Source organism: Carcharhinus amblyrhynchos, chromosome 12 (genome assembly GCF_965287045.1).
Source record: "Carcharhinus amblyrhynchos chromosome 12, sCarAmb.v2.hapA, whole genome shotgun sequence".
Taxonomy (NCBI): domain Eukaryota; kingdom Metazoa; phylum Chordata; class Chondrichthyes; order Carcharhiniformes; family Carcharhinidae; genus Carcharhinus; species Carcharhinus amblyrhynchos.
In genome coordinates, this window is record NC_137335.1 from 65,247,233 (window position 1) to 65,262,048 (window position 14,816).

Sequence of the window (14,816 nt, forward strand, 5' to 3'; positions counted from 1 at the left end):
TGCTGTGTGGGTTGGGATTCTCCCAAAAATAACTCCATGCCCAACAGATGGGAAAACGGCACAGCCCAAGGGGCACCCTCTCCTTACCCCCGACCGCCTGACGGGGACCTCAGTGGCCTCTGACCCCATCAGCAGGGTGAGCAGGCCTGTTCCCTGTTGTTGGGAAGCAGTTGTAAACTGATGGGGACCTCTCATAGGGGAGGGGGGCGGCGAAGAAAGAAGAAACAGTAGCAAGCCTAGAGACTACTGCTTGGGTCCTCTGAACATATTGAAAGTGAAATTTCAGTATGCTAATTATATGAAAAAAAGGCCCTGGGAGACTTGTGATTGGCCAGACGCAGTCGCGAGTCCCGCCAAAGGCCCCCTGCTAATGTCTGCCAGCCCGCTGTTCCACTCAAGCAATTCATGGACACCTCTTTATAGAAGTGATATTGGAACCATGGGAAAAGTGCTAACAGTTCCACAAGAACAATACTTGCATGAAAGGTTGTGTGAGATTGAGGGAGAGAAAACTAGAGCAGTTGACTTTGGAACAAAAAAAATTAAGAGATGATTTAACAGAATTTTTTAAAATTATCAAGGCAGATAATGAAAGATTTCTCTCCAGATCAAAGAGCACAAATTTGAAAATATTACAACCATAAAAGGGGTTGTTAGAAAGTATTATTAGAATGTGAGGCATTTTACAAGTTGCTCCTGAAACTTAGTCAATTACAATTTCTGAAGCTAGAGAATCCAATTTTACCTCTAAGGATGAAGTTAATTTTTTTCAAGGGTTTTAATAGATTCAGAATGCAATGTATCCAATCACCTGAAGCAGCAATCAGTAAGGAAAATAAAATACTAAACTATTTAGCCAAAAATAAAGAGTTAACATCAGAAGAGGTTATGCTTTGGTCTGACCACTGCGTCTTGTTGTGGTCAGTGAGAGACGAGAAAGAGATTCAGACTTTGAACATAGTTCAAAGATTTTGAAGCTGATTGCTAGCATCCACTGACTGATTTATTAGGAGATTGGATGAACTTGGGTGTTCCAGCCATGAAAGAAGATTAAAATGAACTACTTGCCAAGAATGATCAACAAATTACATTGACGTCTAACTAGAGTTTTGAAGGCAATAGTTTTCCTCATCTGTTTAACTTCTGATTTTCTTCAGAAGTTGTGTCTATCTCATGCGATGTGGCAGTATACACTTCTGCTTTGCATGCATAATGACAGGACAAAGACTTCTATCTGAACACAAAGCACATGGCTACCTAATTACAATCTACCTTTACTTGTTGGTCTTTAATTAGAAATACTCAAAATAAAATTCTTTATCTTTCCCTCAGGTTCTCTGCGTGTTCCATCAACTGCCGCTTCCCGAATCGAGCTGGCCATGTCTGATGTGTCCGCCCAGAGCAACAGTGTGAAACATGCCCCCAAGCAGCTGTCCATCATTCTGGAGCAGATTTGGCTGCAGGCAGGTATGTGTGCAGATGTTTCAGTTGCTGTGGAACATGTTCAGTAACACAATTAACTGAATATTGTAGCTTTCTCATTCGCAACAGTGACTGCGCTTCAAAATAGGACTTCGTTAGTTGTAAAATGCTTTACAAAGACCTGAATTCATAAGAGGCATTGTTCAGATGCAAGTCTGTTTTTTTTATTTTTCACAATCTGCAAATGCCCAATATAAAATTGAACAATATGGGCTATTTCATATTCATGCACAAAAGATACCATTTGCTTGACTGCAGTTTTGGAACCAAAACTTGTCATATTCATAGATTAATGTATAAAGCATAAGAACATAAGAACATAAGAAATAGGAGCAGGAGTAGGCCATCCTAATACAAAGCATTGTAAATCATTCTCTCTGCCTCTGAGTCATAATCGCAATGAAGTTTATTACCCAAGTTCTTCCTTGTCTTATCAAACTTCCAGTGAACAGATATTTATATATCTGATGATGTGGAAGAGTTAGCAAAATGAACAACTTTAATGAGCGAAGGCAGTAAGAACTCTTCCTCTACAGATGTTTGACAGCTTTGTCGGCTTGGTTTATATTCTTTAGAAACTGTTAGTGGTTAGGAAAGCCTTCAACTCTAAACTGTTTAGATGTTAAAATGAGTGTATGATGGGCTGATGGGCTGAGGGTTGGCAATCATTTTCTTGAAAATTTTTTTTTTCATTCCTGCAAACTACATTTTAAAACAGGCAGAGTAGAGAAAGAATCTAGAATAATCTATAACTTAACCATTCATAAAATAAACTCCTGTGTGAGTGTTAGAGGTTGTCATTTTTCAATAACCCACCCAACAAACCCATCAATATTAGGATCATCAGTTGTTAAAGGATTGTTTAACTGTAGAATAATAGATATGATTCCTTTGTTGGTAATTTTCTAAGTATAAAAAAATTGAGATATTGGTAAGGCAAGGTGTCATTAATGCATATATGGAAACTGGCATTGTGTTTTTGGATGATGCCAAAGGGCAGCTTGTAGATGAAAAAAAGAGAGGACCAAGAATAGATCATTCGGGTGCAGGGTGGACACCACAGATAACAGTGCAGGAGCAGGAAAAAATGCTATTGCAAGTGGTACACTGGTTGTGACTTAATAGGAATGGCAAGTGCCGTCCCATCCAATTGGAGATAGTGGAGATGGGAGGAGGATGACGTAGTCAACTATGTCATTGGCTGTAGGCAAGTTAAGAAGAATGAGGAGGAATGGTTTACCATAGTCACAGTCACATAGAATACCTTCCAAAAAGGCCATTACAGTGGCAGCTTTGTAAACCCGATTGTTGTTCCAGGGTAAATGAGTGCACATTTAGAAAGTAACAGCATGTTCAGGAACTTGTGGAAAGCAGTGAAAAGTTAGAAATGGGACAGTAGTTTGCAAGTTCAGCTTAGTGACAAAGTCCATGACAGAACTGTGGGTGTACCTAGACCAAATGAACCACATTTGGACCACATAGTTCAAGAAGGCAGCTCATCACCATCTTCTCAAGGGCAATAAGGGATAGGCAATAAAAATGCTGACCTAGCCATTGATACTTCCATCCCATGAAAAAAAACAAAGAAAAGTTGTTTGTACTTGGGAAAAGAAGCATTTGCATTTCACCCTGAATTACTGAGCAGTTTTTGCAAGAGAGAGCAGGACCTGATAGTAATTTACCTGGTCTAGTCAAATCTGACAGTGAATGGCTAAACCAGTTGTCCATCATATTCGCTCACCTCTGTGTGCCTCGGACTTGAAAAAAGCAGAAGGGGTCAAACCAGGGAAACGTCCAGAGTGACAGAGATGAATGTTTGTAATGGGGGTCACGGCATCAGAACTGGAAGTGAGGCCACAATTGAGCAGACTGGTAGCTGCATAAATATTGTAATGAATTGAGAACCAAATGATAGACGGTAGGATTTTTGAAAGTGCAGTTGTACCACCTGTGAATTGGGAGAGAGATTTTCCTTTCCAGGCCATACAGCAAAGAATTGGGAAGATTATCACAAACGATGGAAGATATGATGGTGAGATCTGTGGAGAATTGAGAAAGTCAAGACCAGTTTTGTCAGAATGAATGATGTGTAAACATCAAAGAAACTGAACCTGAATCTTAGGAAAAGAATGCTACATTCTGTCATCTATGTGTTATATGTTTTCAGAGACATGGACAACAAAGGGACTGTTTATAAGCTGAATATATTGGAGATTTTGATTTGATTTGCTTTATTATTGTCACAAGTATTAGTATACAGTACTGTTTTTTATGTGTTATACAAGCAAAGCACACCATTCATAGAGAAGAAAAGGAGAGGGTGCAGAATGTGGTGTTATAGTTATAGCTAGAGAAAGAGCAGCTTAATATATGGGAGGTCCATTCAAAAGTCTGATGGCAGGAGAGAAGAAGCTGCTCTTGAGTCGGTTGGTACATGACCTCAGACTTTTATATCATTTTCCTGATGGAAGAAGGTGGGAAAGAATAAGTCCGGGGTGGGTGGGGTTCTTGATTATGCTGGCTGCTTTTCTGAGGCAGTGGGAAGTGTAGACAGAGTCAATGGATGGGAGGCTGGTTTATATGATGAACTGGGCTTTGTTCATGACCCTTTATAGTTTCTTGCAGTCTTGTCAGAGCAGGAGCCATACCAACCTGTGATACATCCAGAAGGAATGCTTTCTGGAAAGATGTGGACATATAGGGAGTAGTTTAACACATCCCACACAGACAGACTTTGGAGTGATTTGTAAACAAAGACAAGAACTTTGTTTTCAGTGTGCCAGGAAATGGGATTCAGTAGAAGTTGACAAGGACATGAGCAATGAATGAGTGCCCCTAGCCAAACTGTTCCAGTACTGCTACAACACAGGCTTCTACCCAGCAATGTGGAAAATTGTCCAGATATGTCCTGTACGCAAGAAACAGGACAAGTCCAACCCGTGCAATTACCTTCCCATCAGTCTACTCTCAATCATCAGCAAAGTGATGGAAGAGGCTTCCAACAGTGCAATCAAGCAGCATCTGCTCACCAATAACCTGCTGTCAGACACTGAGTTTAGATTCCGCTAGGGTCGCTCAGCTCCTGACTTTATTATAGTCTTGGTTCAAACATAGACAAAAGAGCAGAATGTCACAGGTGAGGTGAGAGTGATTGCCCTTGACATCAAAACAGCATTTCACAAAGTGTGGCATCAAAAATCTCTGCCAAAACTGGAACCGATAGATATCAAGGGGAAAACTGTCTGCTTGTTGGAGTCACACCTGGCACAAAGAAAGATGGTTGTGGTAGTTGGAGATCATTCATTTCAGCTCCAGGATATCATTGCAGGAGTTCCTCAGAATAGTGTCCAGCACCATTCGCAACTCCTCAGATATTGAAGCAGTTAATGTCCAAATGCAGCAAGACCTGGACAATATCCAGGCTTGGACTGACAAGTGGCAAGTAACATTGGCATCACTCAAGTGCCAGGCAATGATCATCTCCAACAAGAGAGGATCTAACCATTGTCCCTTGATGCTCAACTGGCATTCGCTGAACCCCCCACTATCACTGAATCTCCGACTGTTAACATTCTGGGAGTTACCATTGACTAGAAACTGAATTGGACTGGCCATATAAATATTGTGGCTATTAGAATATGATAAGGGTTGGGAATTCTGCAGTGAGTAACTCACCTGACCCCCTAAACCCAGCCCACCATTTACAAGGCATTAATCAGGCGTGTAATGGAATATTCTCCACTTGCCTGGATGCTTGCAACTCCAATAACACTCAAGAAGCTTGACACCATCCAGGATAAGGCTGGCGTGCTTGATTGCTACCCCTTCCACAAACATTCAATCCATCCAGCACCCACCAACTGACAATGACCGCAGTGTGTAGCATCTACAAGATGCACTGCAGTAACTCACCAAGGTTCCTTAAGCAGCATTTTCCTAACCCAGGACCTTTACCATCAAGGATAAGAGCAGCAGACACCTGGGAACGCCACCATCTGGAGACGCCCCTCCAAGCCATTTAGCATCCTGACTTGGAATTCCTTTATTGTCACTGGGTCAGAATCCTGAAATTCCTTCTGTAACAGCACTGTAAGTGTACCTACACCTTGGAGTGCATTGATTCAAGAAGGCAGCTTACCACCTTCTGAAGGGCAAGAAGGGGTGAGCAATAAAAGCTTGCTTAACCAGCGACACCCACATCCCATAGATGATTTTAAATAAAAATAGGACCCAAGTAAGGGAATAAAGGTGGGTGCAAGAAATATGGATGAATTGGAACTCGGTAATACCCATACAGCGCCCATTATAACAGCATGTGTGTATAACACATGCCCTGTTCAGGTTCCAATCCAGTTTTGAATTTGAGCAGTAATTGCTTAGTATTCACTCACTTTCATGCCACATGGTATTCGCTATAAAAGAAATGTAGGTTAAAGCACTGCTTAGTGGATGACTGAACAATACAGTCAAGGATTACCTAAAGTTCAATACCTCATTTGAACTCAGTTAACTGATCTAAGCCTACATGGTTAAAGGAATGCTACACTTGAACTCCATCTTTCAGCAAAGGGGGGATGAAATTGGTCAAGTCTTTATCCAGTGGCCCTTATCAAAAAATATCTTGTGTGTGTTGATATTGACTGAAGCTGGCATTCTCCTTGTTTGTGAAGTTCCCCTTGCTCATCATCTAGTCTGCTAGTACACACTTCCTGAGCTCACATAGATAAGCTAAGCGGTTGGATAAAGTAGGGGAGGGTTGGCTGCACTCACAGAGCGATACCCAGCAAGTATCAACTTATTTAGAAGAGAAAGGGAAGAAAATTCAAGAGTGGGGGGGGTGGAATCTGCAGCATTATTGATATCCAGACACATTTAAAGGCAGCCTTTGCTTCCAATTTTCTTTGTTAAAGGCAGCTGATTTAACAATTGTGATGTTTACAATGTTTGGTTTGCTACACCTGGATCCGCGAGGGTTAAGTGATGACTTCAGATAAATGATCATTGATAGTGCAGTAATTCAAATCCCTGTCCCCTTTTCAGATCCTGTGTTAAGACTTTTTACTTCTATTAGTGGGGGTAATATGCAAGATCCTGGAAAATTTAAATGGTGCAGGAAAAAAGCACTTTCAAACGCAGATCACTGCAGCCTCCATAGATGACCAAATTTGGTAAGCAGCCTGATTGTTCAAGGAGTATAGTGCTTGGCAAAGATCGCTGATTCAGGAGGGAAGGACATAGTGCGATGTTGGATGACTAATGTGTGCTACATAGAGAGAAAGGACATGAAGATGCACATTAAAAAGAGACTTTTTTTAAAATAATAATCAATGCCCAGGAGTATATCTTTGTCTGATGCTTCATCAATTTTAATGAGATGCTGTAACTTTTAAATGAACCACCTCTGTGAAAATATGGCACTGAGGGCTTCCACGTAAAATGGGTTAGAATGTGGCCTTCAGTTTTGTGACTGATTTATATTGAGTCTAGACAGGACATAAAGGTCTTTCTTTTCTGAAGGTTTTAAAGATTCAAAGTGAAAAAAATTGGGCTTGGTCTCAGTCCAACTCTCAATGGTAAAAATGCTCTCAAGGTTTGGCACTCTCTTGCATTCACTTGGCCGTGTCACTCAGACAAGCCTTGTAAGAATAGGCACAGATGAGTTCACTGCTCAGAGCAACGGGGAGTGGTACATTGTCAATGCAAATTAAGGATGATGTGTGTTGCATCTGCTTCAGATCTGTACAGAGACATCCATTAAAGTTGCCAAATCCTCACTCTAGTACTGAGATGGTTTACAGTTTATGTATTCATGTTGCAAGTAGGCTTACATAAGACTGCAATGAAGTTACTATGAAAGTCTTTAGTTGCCATACTCCAGCAACTGTTCGGGTACACTGAGGGAGAATTTAGCATGGCTAATGCACCTAACCAGTACATCTTTCAGACTGTGGGAAGAAGCCAGAGGAAAGAACAGGGAGAATGTGCCGACTCCGCACAGACAGTGACCCAAGCCAGAAATTGAAACTGGGTCCTTGGTGCTGTGAGGCAGAAGTGCTAATCACTGTGCTGCCGATGATGATGGAGATGGAGTTGGATGATGGAAACAAAAATGGCCCTCAATTGAACTCCTGTTGGGAAGTTAGGTAAACAACTGGGAACTCTACTTTCCTGCAATCACAACACTTCCTTTTCCTAGTGGAAGCACTTTGTCTGGAACATCAATGAACCAGCAAGACTTAGAGAGAGCATAGTAGTGCTGAACTCCTGGGTATAATGAACATTAGGATTGAAAACTGTGCCTGAGTTCACAAACTATTCTTCACACTCCCAGCTGAAGAGTGAGGACAAAAATATAATTTACAGAAAATTTCTCATTGACTTTGACAGCTCTTTTCAACATTTTCTTTAACTCACTGCAGATACTTCACCTCCAGCTGAAGACATTAGAATGACAAATGAGCAAGACCTCGTCCAAAATGTCAGATTGATAGAATACCCAATTAAACAGCTTCAAGAACTTTCTTTAATGTAGGAAGAAAACATTTGAAATGAAATCTTATTAGATTGGAAAATGCAATTCATTCCATTTTATTCAAATTCTCTGGTTGAACAGCAATCTATCTATTGCTGTCAATCAAGATTGTCAGCTATGGTTGGACATGTTCCTGATGACAGTTGATCATATTAAAATGATCACATGGTGAAAGCCTTTGTTATCTTATAAAAGTTGGATCCACTTTAGTTGAGTGTCTGTGCATCACAGAACTTTATCCAGCAAACTGGGAGCAAAAGAAAAGAATAGGAAAAGAAAACAAATTTGAATCTTTCACCATTTCAGCACTGCTGAATTTGAACATTGTGGTTGTTGGAGGTCAATCGTCATTGTCCCAGGACATCACTGTGCGAGTCCCTCAGGGTAGTGTCCTAGGCCCAACCATCTTCAGCTGCTTCATCAATGACCTTTCCACCATCATAAGTCAGAATGGGGGTGTTCGCTGATGATTGCAAAATATTCAGCACCACTCACGAGTCCTCAGATACTGAAGCAGTCTGTGCCCAAATGGAAGACCTGGACAAGATTCAGTCTTGGGCTGATAAGTGGTAAGTAACGTTTGCATCACAAGTGCTAGGCAAAGGCCACCTCCAACAAGAGAGAATCTAACCATCTTCCCTTGATATTCAGTTACATTACCATCGCTGAATTCCTCTTTATCAACATTCTGGGGGTTACCATTGAGAGAAACTGAACTAGATCAGCCATGTAAATACTATGGCTACAAGAATAGGTCAGAGACTGGGAATTCTGCAGTGAATAGCTCACCTCATGATTTCCCAAAGACTGGCCACTATTTACAAGACACAAGTGAGGAATGTGATGGAATACTCACCACTTTTCCGTTTGAGTGCAGCTCCAAACAACTCTCAAGAAGCTTGACACCATCCCGGGCAAGAAGCCCACTTGATTGGCACCCTATCCACCATATTCAACATTCCAACAACCACACTAATACAGCAGTTCATACCAGATTTACTGCAGATTACTACAAGATTTACTGCAGAAACTCACCAGGCGCCTTCAACAGCACCTTCCAAACCCCTACCTCTACCACCAAGAAGGCAAGGGCAGCAGATGCATGAGAACACCACTACCTGCATGGCACACACCATCCTGACTTGGAATTATATCACCATTCATTGTCGCTGTGTCAAAATCCTGGCGTTCCCTTTCTAACAACACTGTGGATGTACCTATTCACCAGATGGACTACAGCAATCAAGAAGATAGCTTACCACTTTCCCAAGAACAATTAGGAATGGGCAGTAAACTCTGACCTGGCAAGTGACACTCACGTCTCATGAAGGAATATCTTAAAAATTCTACCTCACTTTTGTTCAATTATGTAATGCACCACTGTGAAACCTGATAACAATTCAAATGAAAATCATTTTGCTGTTTGGTTACAATTTCCTTTCAAAAATTTGATTAATTAATATTGTTCACTTTTTTTAAACTAGCTGAACTTTTTATCGAACTTGAAAGAACCAAAGAAGCTTCCTTCTGTATCCAAGAAGCAGCAAGTCTTTTCTCTGTGTCGCATGATGTACTGTTTATGCGTGGGAGGCTGGCAGAGGTGAGAGGCAACTTGAATGGAGCCAAGCACTTTTATGATGAGGCTCTTGCCATGAATCCAAGAAGTGCAAAGATCATGGAACACTTGGTGAGTTATTTTTAATTGAACTGTTTAATGATACAGGAAATTAATTCCCTTCTCTCCCCCCTTCTCCCAACACCACCCCCCAAACACAGGCCATCCCAGGCTTTTCCCAGGCCATCCTTGAAGGTGATACTCCGTATTTTCACTGTGCCAGAAGGATTGTAACTAACAAGCTGTTTCACAATGGGAGAACACTGTTGTTGCCTACTATCCACATAAGTGCAATCTCCAGCCAAACCAACTAGTTAGTGACCCTGCCTGATTTTTTTTTGCTCCCTAGGGCAAGATACGCTGGGGACAATATTGGCATGTTCCCCCCCCCCCCCCCCCCCCCCCCCCACCCCCCACCCCACCCCACCCCACCCCACCCCACCTCCACATGGGTCAGCTGGAGATAAATAAACTTCATAGACCTGGTACTGAATTTGTGACTACTGATTCTGGGCAGTAAAACTAAACAAACACTATTTAGCACAAAGCATGATAATAACTGGATACATATTCAATGTACTAATTTAGGTCAATGAAAATCAAATAACACTCAACAGATTGCCAATTAACTCTCAAATCACGAATTTCTGTAATTGAACAACTTGCGTTTTAGGACCAGAGATTTAATAATTCAGCAACATTTTGGAATGTTACTTGAAGTTATCACTTGTTTTGGTGTGATCAAAATGGAAATGAGTCCAACCTCCACTTGGATTGGGTGGGAGTGGGGAATTTTTTTATCGCCATTTAACAGCAGCTGGTCTAATTAACCTGTGTTGGTTTTTCTCCTTGAAGTTGTCCCAGTGCTATCCGTTTTGTTGAAAATGACAAGAATTTTAAAATCAAAGGTTTGTTTGGTTGTGAGTTGGTGTAGGTCAGCAAACAAAGGGTTAATGCATGGATAGGATTGACTATAAGTAAGGGTATGTCAAACGGTTTTGGATGACCTCAAGTTCACAGAGGGTAGAATGTGGGAGGCCAGCTATTAGAACAGAATTTGGAGGTAACAAAGGCATGAAGGAAGATTTCAGCAGCAGAAATGCTGATGGGGGGGCAAAATTGGGCAATGTTACTGGAATAGAAATAGGCGATCTCAGTGTTGGCATGGCTATGTGACTCGAAGCTTATCTAGGAGTCAAATATGAAACATCTAGTACAGTCTCAGACAGTTGCCGGGGGAGGGATAGAATACGCAGCTAGGGATGAATGTTTGGAGGAGGGACCAAAGACAAAGGGTGGGACTTTCTGACCATTCCCCTCCAATGGGATCTTCTAGCCCCTTTGACATGATAACCTACTATGTATTCCCTGGCGACAGAGGGTGCAAACAACAGGAAACCCCATTGACAGGGGCGGGACCAGAACATCCCACCACTGGCCAATGGTGGCCATCTCTACTGCTTAAAACACACTTTAATTACTGGTGCTTTGTGGGGTTAAAAAAGCAATGATTCAAATTTTTTGAAAGGAAACGACAACCGAACAGTAAAAGGATTTTCATCTGAATTGTGTTCAGGTTTCATGGTGGTATATTGTGTGATCGAACAAATACAAGGTAGAATATGTAATTGGTGAACGTTACTCCTAATCCAGTACTGGATGCCAGATGAACAGTTTCACAATTAGCATGTTCTCATATGATATCACTGAGGGACAGCATGTAGATGAGCAATGGGTGGTAAGGGATAGACCCTTGGAAGACACCACTAGTTTTCTTGATTTGATTTGATTTATTTTTGTCACATCTACTAGCATACAGTGAAAAGTATTGTTTCTTGCTTGCTATCCAGACAAAGCATACCATTCACAGAGAAGGAAACAAGAGAGTGCAGAATGTAGTGTTACAGTTATATCTAGGGTGTAGAAAAAGATCAGCTTAATGCCAGTAATGTTTAATGCTTATTAACAGTATATGAATGGGGGGCAAGTGATAACAAAGAGATAATCCTAGAACCAGCTGACTAACACTGGACTGGCATTGGAGAAGGATAATGTGTTCAACCATGTCAAAATCTGCAGACAGGTAAAGAAGGATCAAGTGGGGTAAGTTCTGTTGCCACAATCACTTAGGATGTCATTTGTGATTTTGATAAGAACTGTTTCAGTACTGTGGCAGAAATCTGGTTGGAGGGAGTAACACATGGAGCTTTGGAGAGATGGAATAGGCCACAAAATGTCCAAGGATGTTGGAGAGTAAAATAAAGATGGTGGGGTTCAAGGTTGTTTATTTTGATGAGCGGGATGTTATGATCCTGCTATTGTCAACAAAGTTTCCTGTTGTTCGTAAACTCTGGTGCTGGGAAAGCCATGGAGTGTGGTTGTCATGTCCAATTTAAAAGGATGGCATGCAGTTGGGAAAAGATAGAGGTTACATTTGTATTTCAGGAAGCTTCTGGAACAGTGCACAGCTTCAGCAGATGAAAGCAGGTAATAATAGTGCTTTCGTATAGTTCAACCAAATCTGGGCTGAATGGATAAATCAGTTGTCACAACATTCTTTCAAATCTGCATCCCTTGGACTTAAGAAAACACATGAGGATCTTAAAGCTCAAAAAGTTACCGCACAAAAAGCTATTTAATAATTAAGAGTCCATGGTGTTTGGGGTAGCATATTAGCTTGGATACAGGATTGGCTAACTGATAGAAGACAGAGTTGGGATAAGAAGGGCATTTCAGGATGGCAGCCTGTAACTAGTAGAATGTCACAGGAATCAGTGCTGGGATCATAATTAATATTAATGAGTTGGACGAGGGAAGCAAATATAGTACTGCCAAGTTTGTGGCTGAGACAAAAATAGGCAGGAAGGCAAGTAGTAAGGATGACACAGAGTCTACTGAAGGATTGTAGACAGATTAAGAGAGTGAGCAGAAACTTGGCAGATGGAACATAATGTTAGGCACTTTGTTCGGAAGAATAAAGGAGCTGAGTATTATTTAAATGGCAAAAGACTGCAGAAAGCTGAAGCACAGAAGGATTTGTGGTCCTTGCACAGAAAGATTTGTGGTCCTTGTGCATAAATCACAAAAAGCTAGCATGCAAGTTCAGCAGTAATGGGGAAAGCAAGTGGAATGTTGGCCTTTATTTCGAAAAGAAAGGAATATAAAAATGTGGGAAGTTTTGCTAAACTATACAAGGCATTAGTTAGACCACTTGTGGAATACTGTGAACAGTTTCAGTCTCCTAATCTGAGAAAAAGGATGGTGGGCATTAGGTTTGATCCTGGCTATGGAGCGATTTTCTTATGAGGAGAAGTTGAGCAGTTTGGGCCTGTACTCATTGAAGTTTAAAAAGATGAGAGATGACCTCATTGAGACATATAGGATATTCAGGGTGCTTTACAGAGTAGATGCTTTGTTTCAAGAACAAAGAACAGTACAGCACAGGAACAGACCCTTCGGCCCTCCAAGCCTGCGCCGATCATGTTTACCTATCTAGACTAACCGCTTATATCCCTCTATTCCCCGTCTGTTCATATGTCTATCCTGATAAGTCTTAAATGGCACTAACGTGTCTGCCTCAACCACCTTACTTTGCAATGCATTCCAGGCCTCTGTCACTCTCTGTGTAAAACCCTTCCCCTGCACATCTCCACTGATCCTTTCCCCCTTTTATCTTGAACTTGTGCCACTTGTAATTGTCATTTCTATCCTGGGAAAAGCTTCCAATTGTTCACCCAATCCATACCCACTATAATTTTGTAAACTTCTTTCAGGTCACCCCTCAGCCTCCATCTTTCCAGAGAGAACAATCCCAGTTTATTCAATTTCTCCTCATAGCTAATACCCTCCAGACCAGGAATATCCTGGTTAACCTTTTCTGTACTCCCTCCAAAGCCTTCATGTCCTTCTGGTGGTGTGACAACAAGAATTGGACACAGTATTCCAAATACTTCGGCCTAACCAATGTTTTGTATAACTGCAACATAATTTGCCAATTTTTGTACTCGATGTCCCGGCCCATGAAGGCATGCATGCCATATGCTTTCTTCACCACCTTTTCCACCTATGCAGTCACTTTTGAGAATCTGAGGACCTGTGTCGATGCTCCTGATGGTTCTGCCATTTATTTTATAGCTCCCACCTGAACTGGATCTACCAAATGCATTACCTCACATTTGCCCAGGTTAAATTCCACCTGCCATTTCTCTGCCCAATTTTCTAGCATATCTATATCCTGCTGTATTTTCTGACAATCTTCATTGCTGTCTGCAATTCCGCCAATTTTAGTATCATCTGCAAACTTGCTAATCGAACCAGCCACGTTTTCTTCCAAGTCATTTATATATATTACAGAGAGCAGAGGCCCCAGCACTGATCCTTGTGGAACACTATTAGTTACTGACCTCCATTCAGAAAATACCTTTTCGACACTACCCTGTCTTCTATGGCCAAGCCAGTTCTGAATCCATCTAGCTAGTTCACCCCTGATCCCATGAGATTTAACCTTTTGCACCAGCCTGCCGTGAGGAACCTTAGTTGAATGCTTTATTAAAATCCATGTAGACAACATCCACAGCCCTTCTCTCATCTCTCATTTTTGTCACCACCTCAAAAAACTCAATTAAATTAGTGAGACATGACCTCCTTTGTGCAAAACCATTCTGTCTGTTGTTTCCCTCTGTGGGAAAGTCCAGGACCAGAAGCGTAATCTCTAGTGGAAGGAGCCACTCGTTTAAGGCAGAGTTCAGTCGGAATTTCTTCTCCCGATGGGTTAAGAATTTGTGGAATTCTTTACCACAGAGGGCGGTGGAGGCTGAATTGCTAAGTATGTTCAAGGCTGAGATTGATTTTTAATCAGTAAAGGGATCAGAGGTTATGGGGATAAGATGGAAAAGTGGAGTTGAGAATTATCATATCGGATCACTCATGATGTCACTGAATGCCACAGCGTACTCCATGGGCCAAATGGCCTACTTCTGCTCCTATGTCTATGCTCCTATGTATTTAGCCAATTATTAAATGTTTGTGAGTTCTGTGCTACCATCTGTAACTCCAATAGTACATTTTACAGCTTTACAAACCTCTGTGTAGAAAACATGCTTGTTCCATCTGTCCTAAAATCTGTTGCATTTGCATTTATCTAGACCCCTCAACAATAGGAAATAGTCTGTTCTAATCTACTGTGTT

At 41.4% G+C, this 14,816-nt stretch overlaps 1 protein-coding gene across 1 annotated transcript in view; it reads left to right on the top strand.

Annotated features, from left to right (window-relative positions):
* Positions 1–14,816, top strand: part of LOC145351047 (tetratricopeptide repeat protein 7A-like) — a 252,791-nt gene that overhangs the window by 169,044 nt on the left and 68,931 nt on the right. Inside the window, exons 18-19 of the mRNA XM_080200649.1 lie at positions 1,333–1,467; positions 9,499–9,701. Of these exons, the coding sequence (XP_080056775.1) occupies positions 1,333–1,467; positions 9,499–9,701 (338 nt within the window). The remainder of the gene's footprint in view (positions 1–1,332; positions 1,468–9,498; positions 9,702–14,816) is intronic.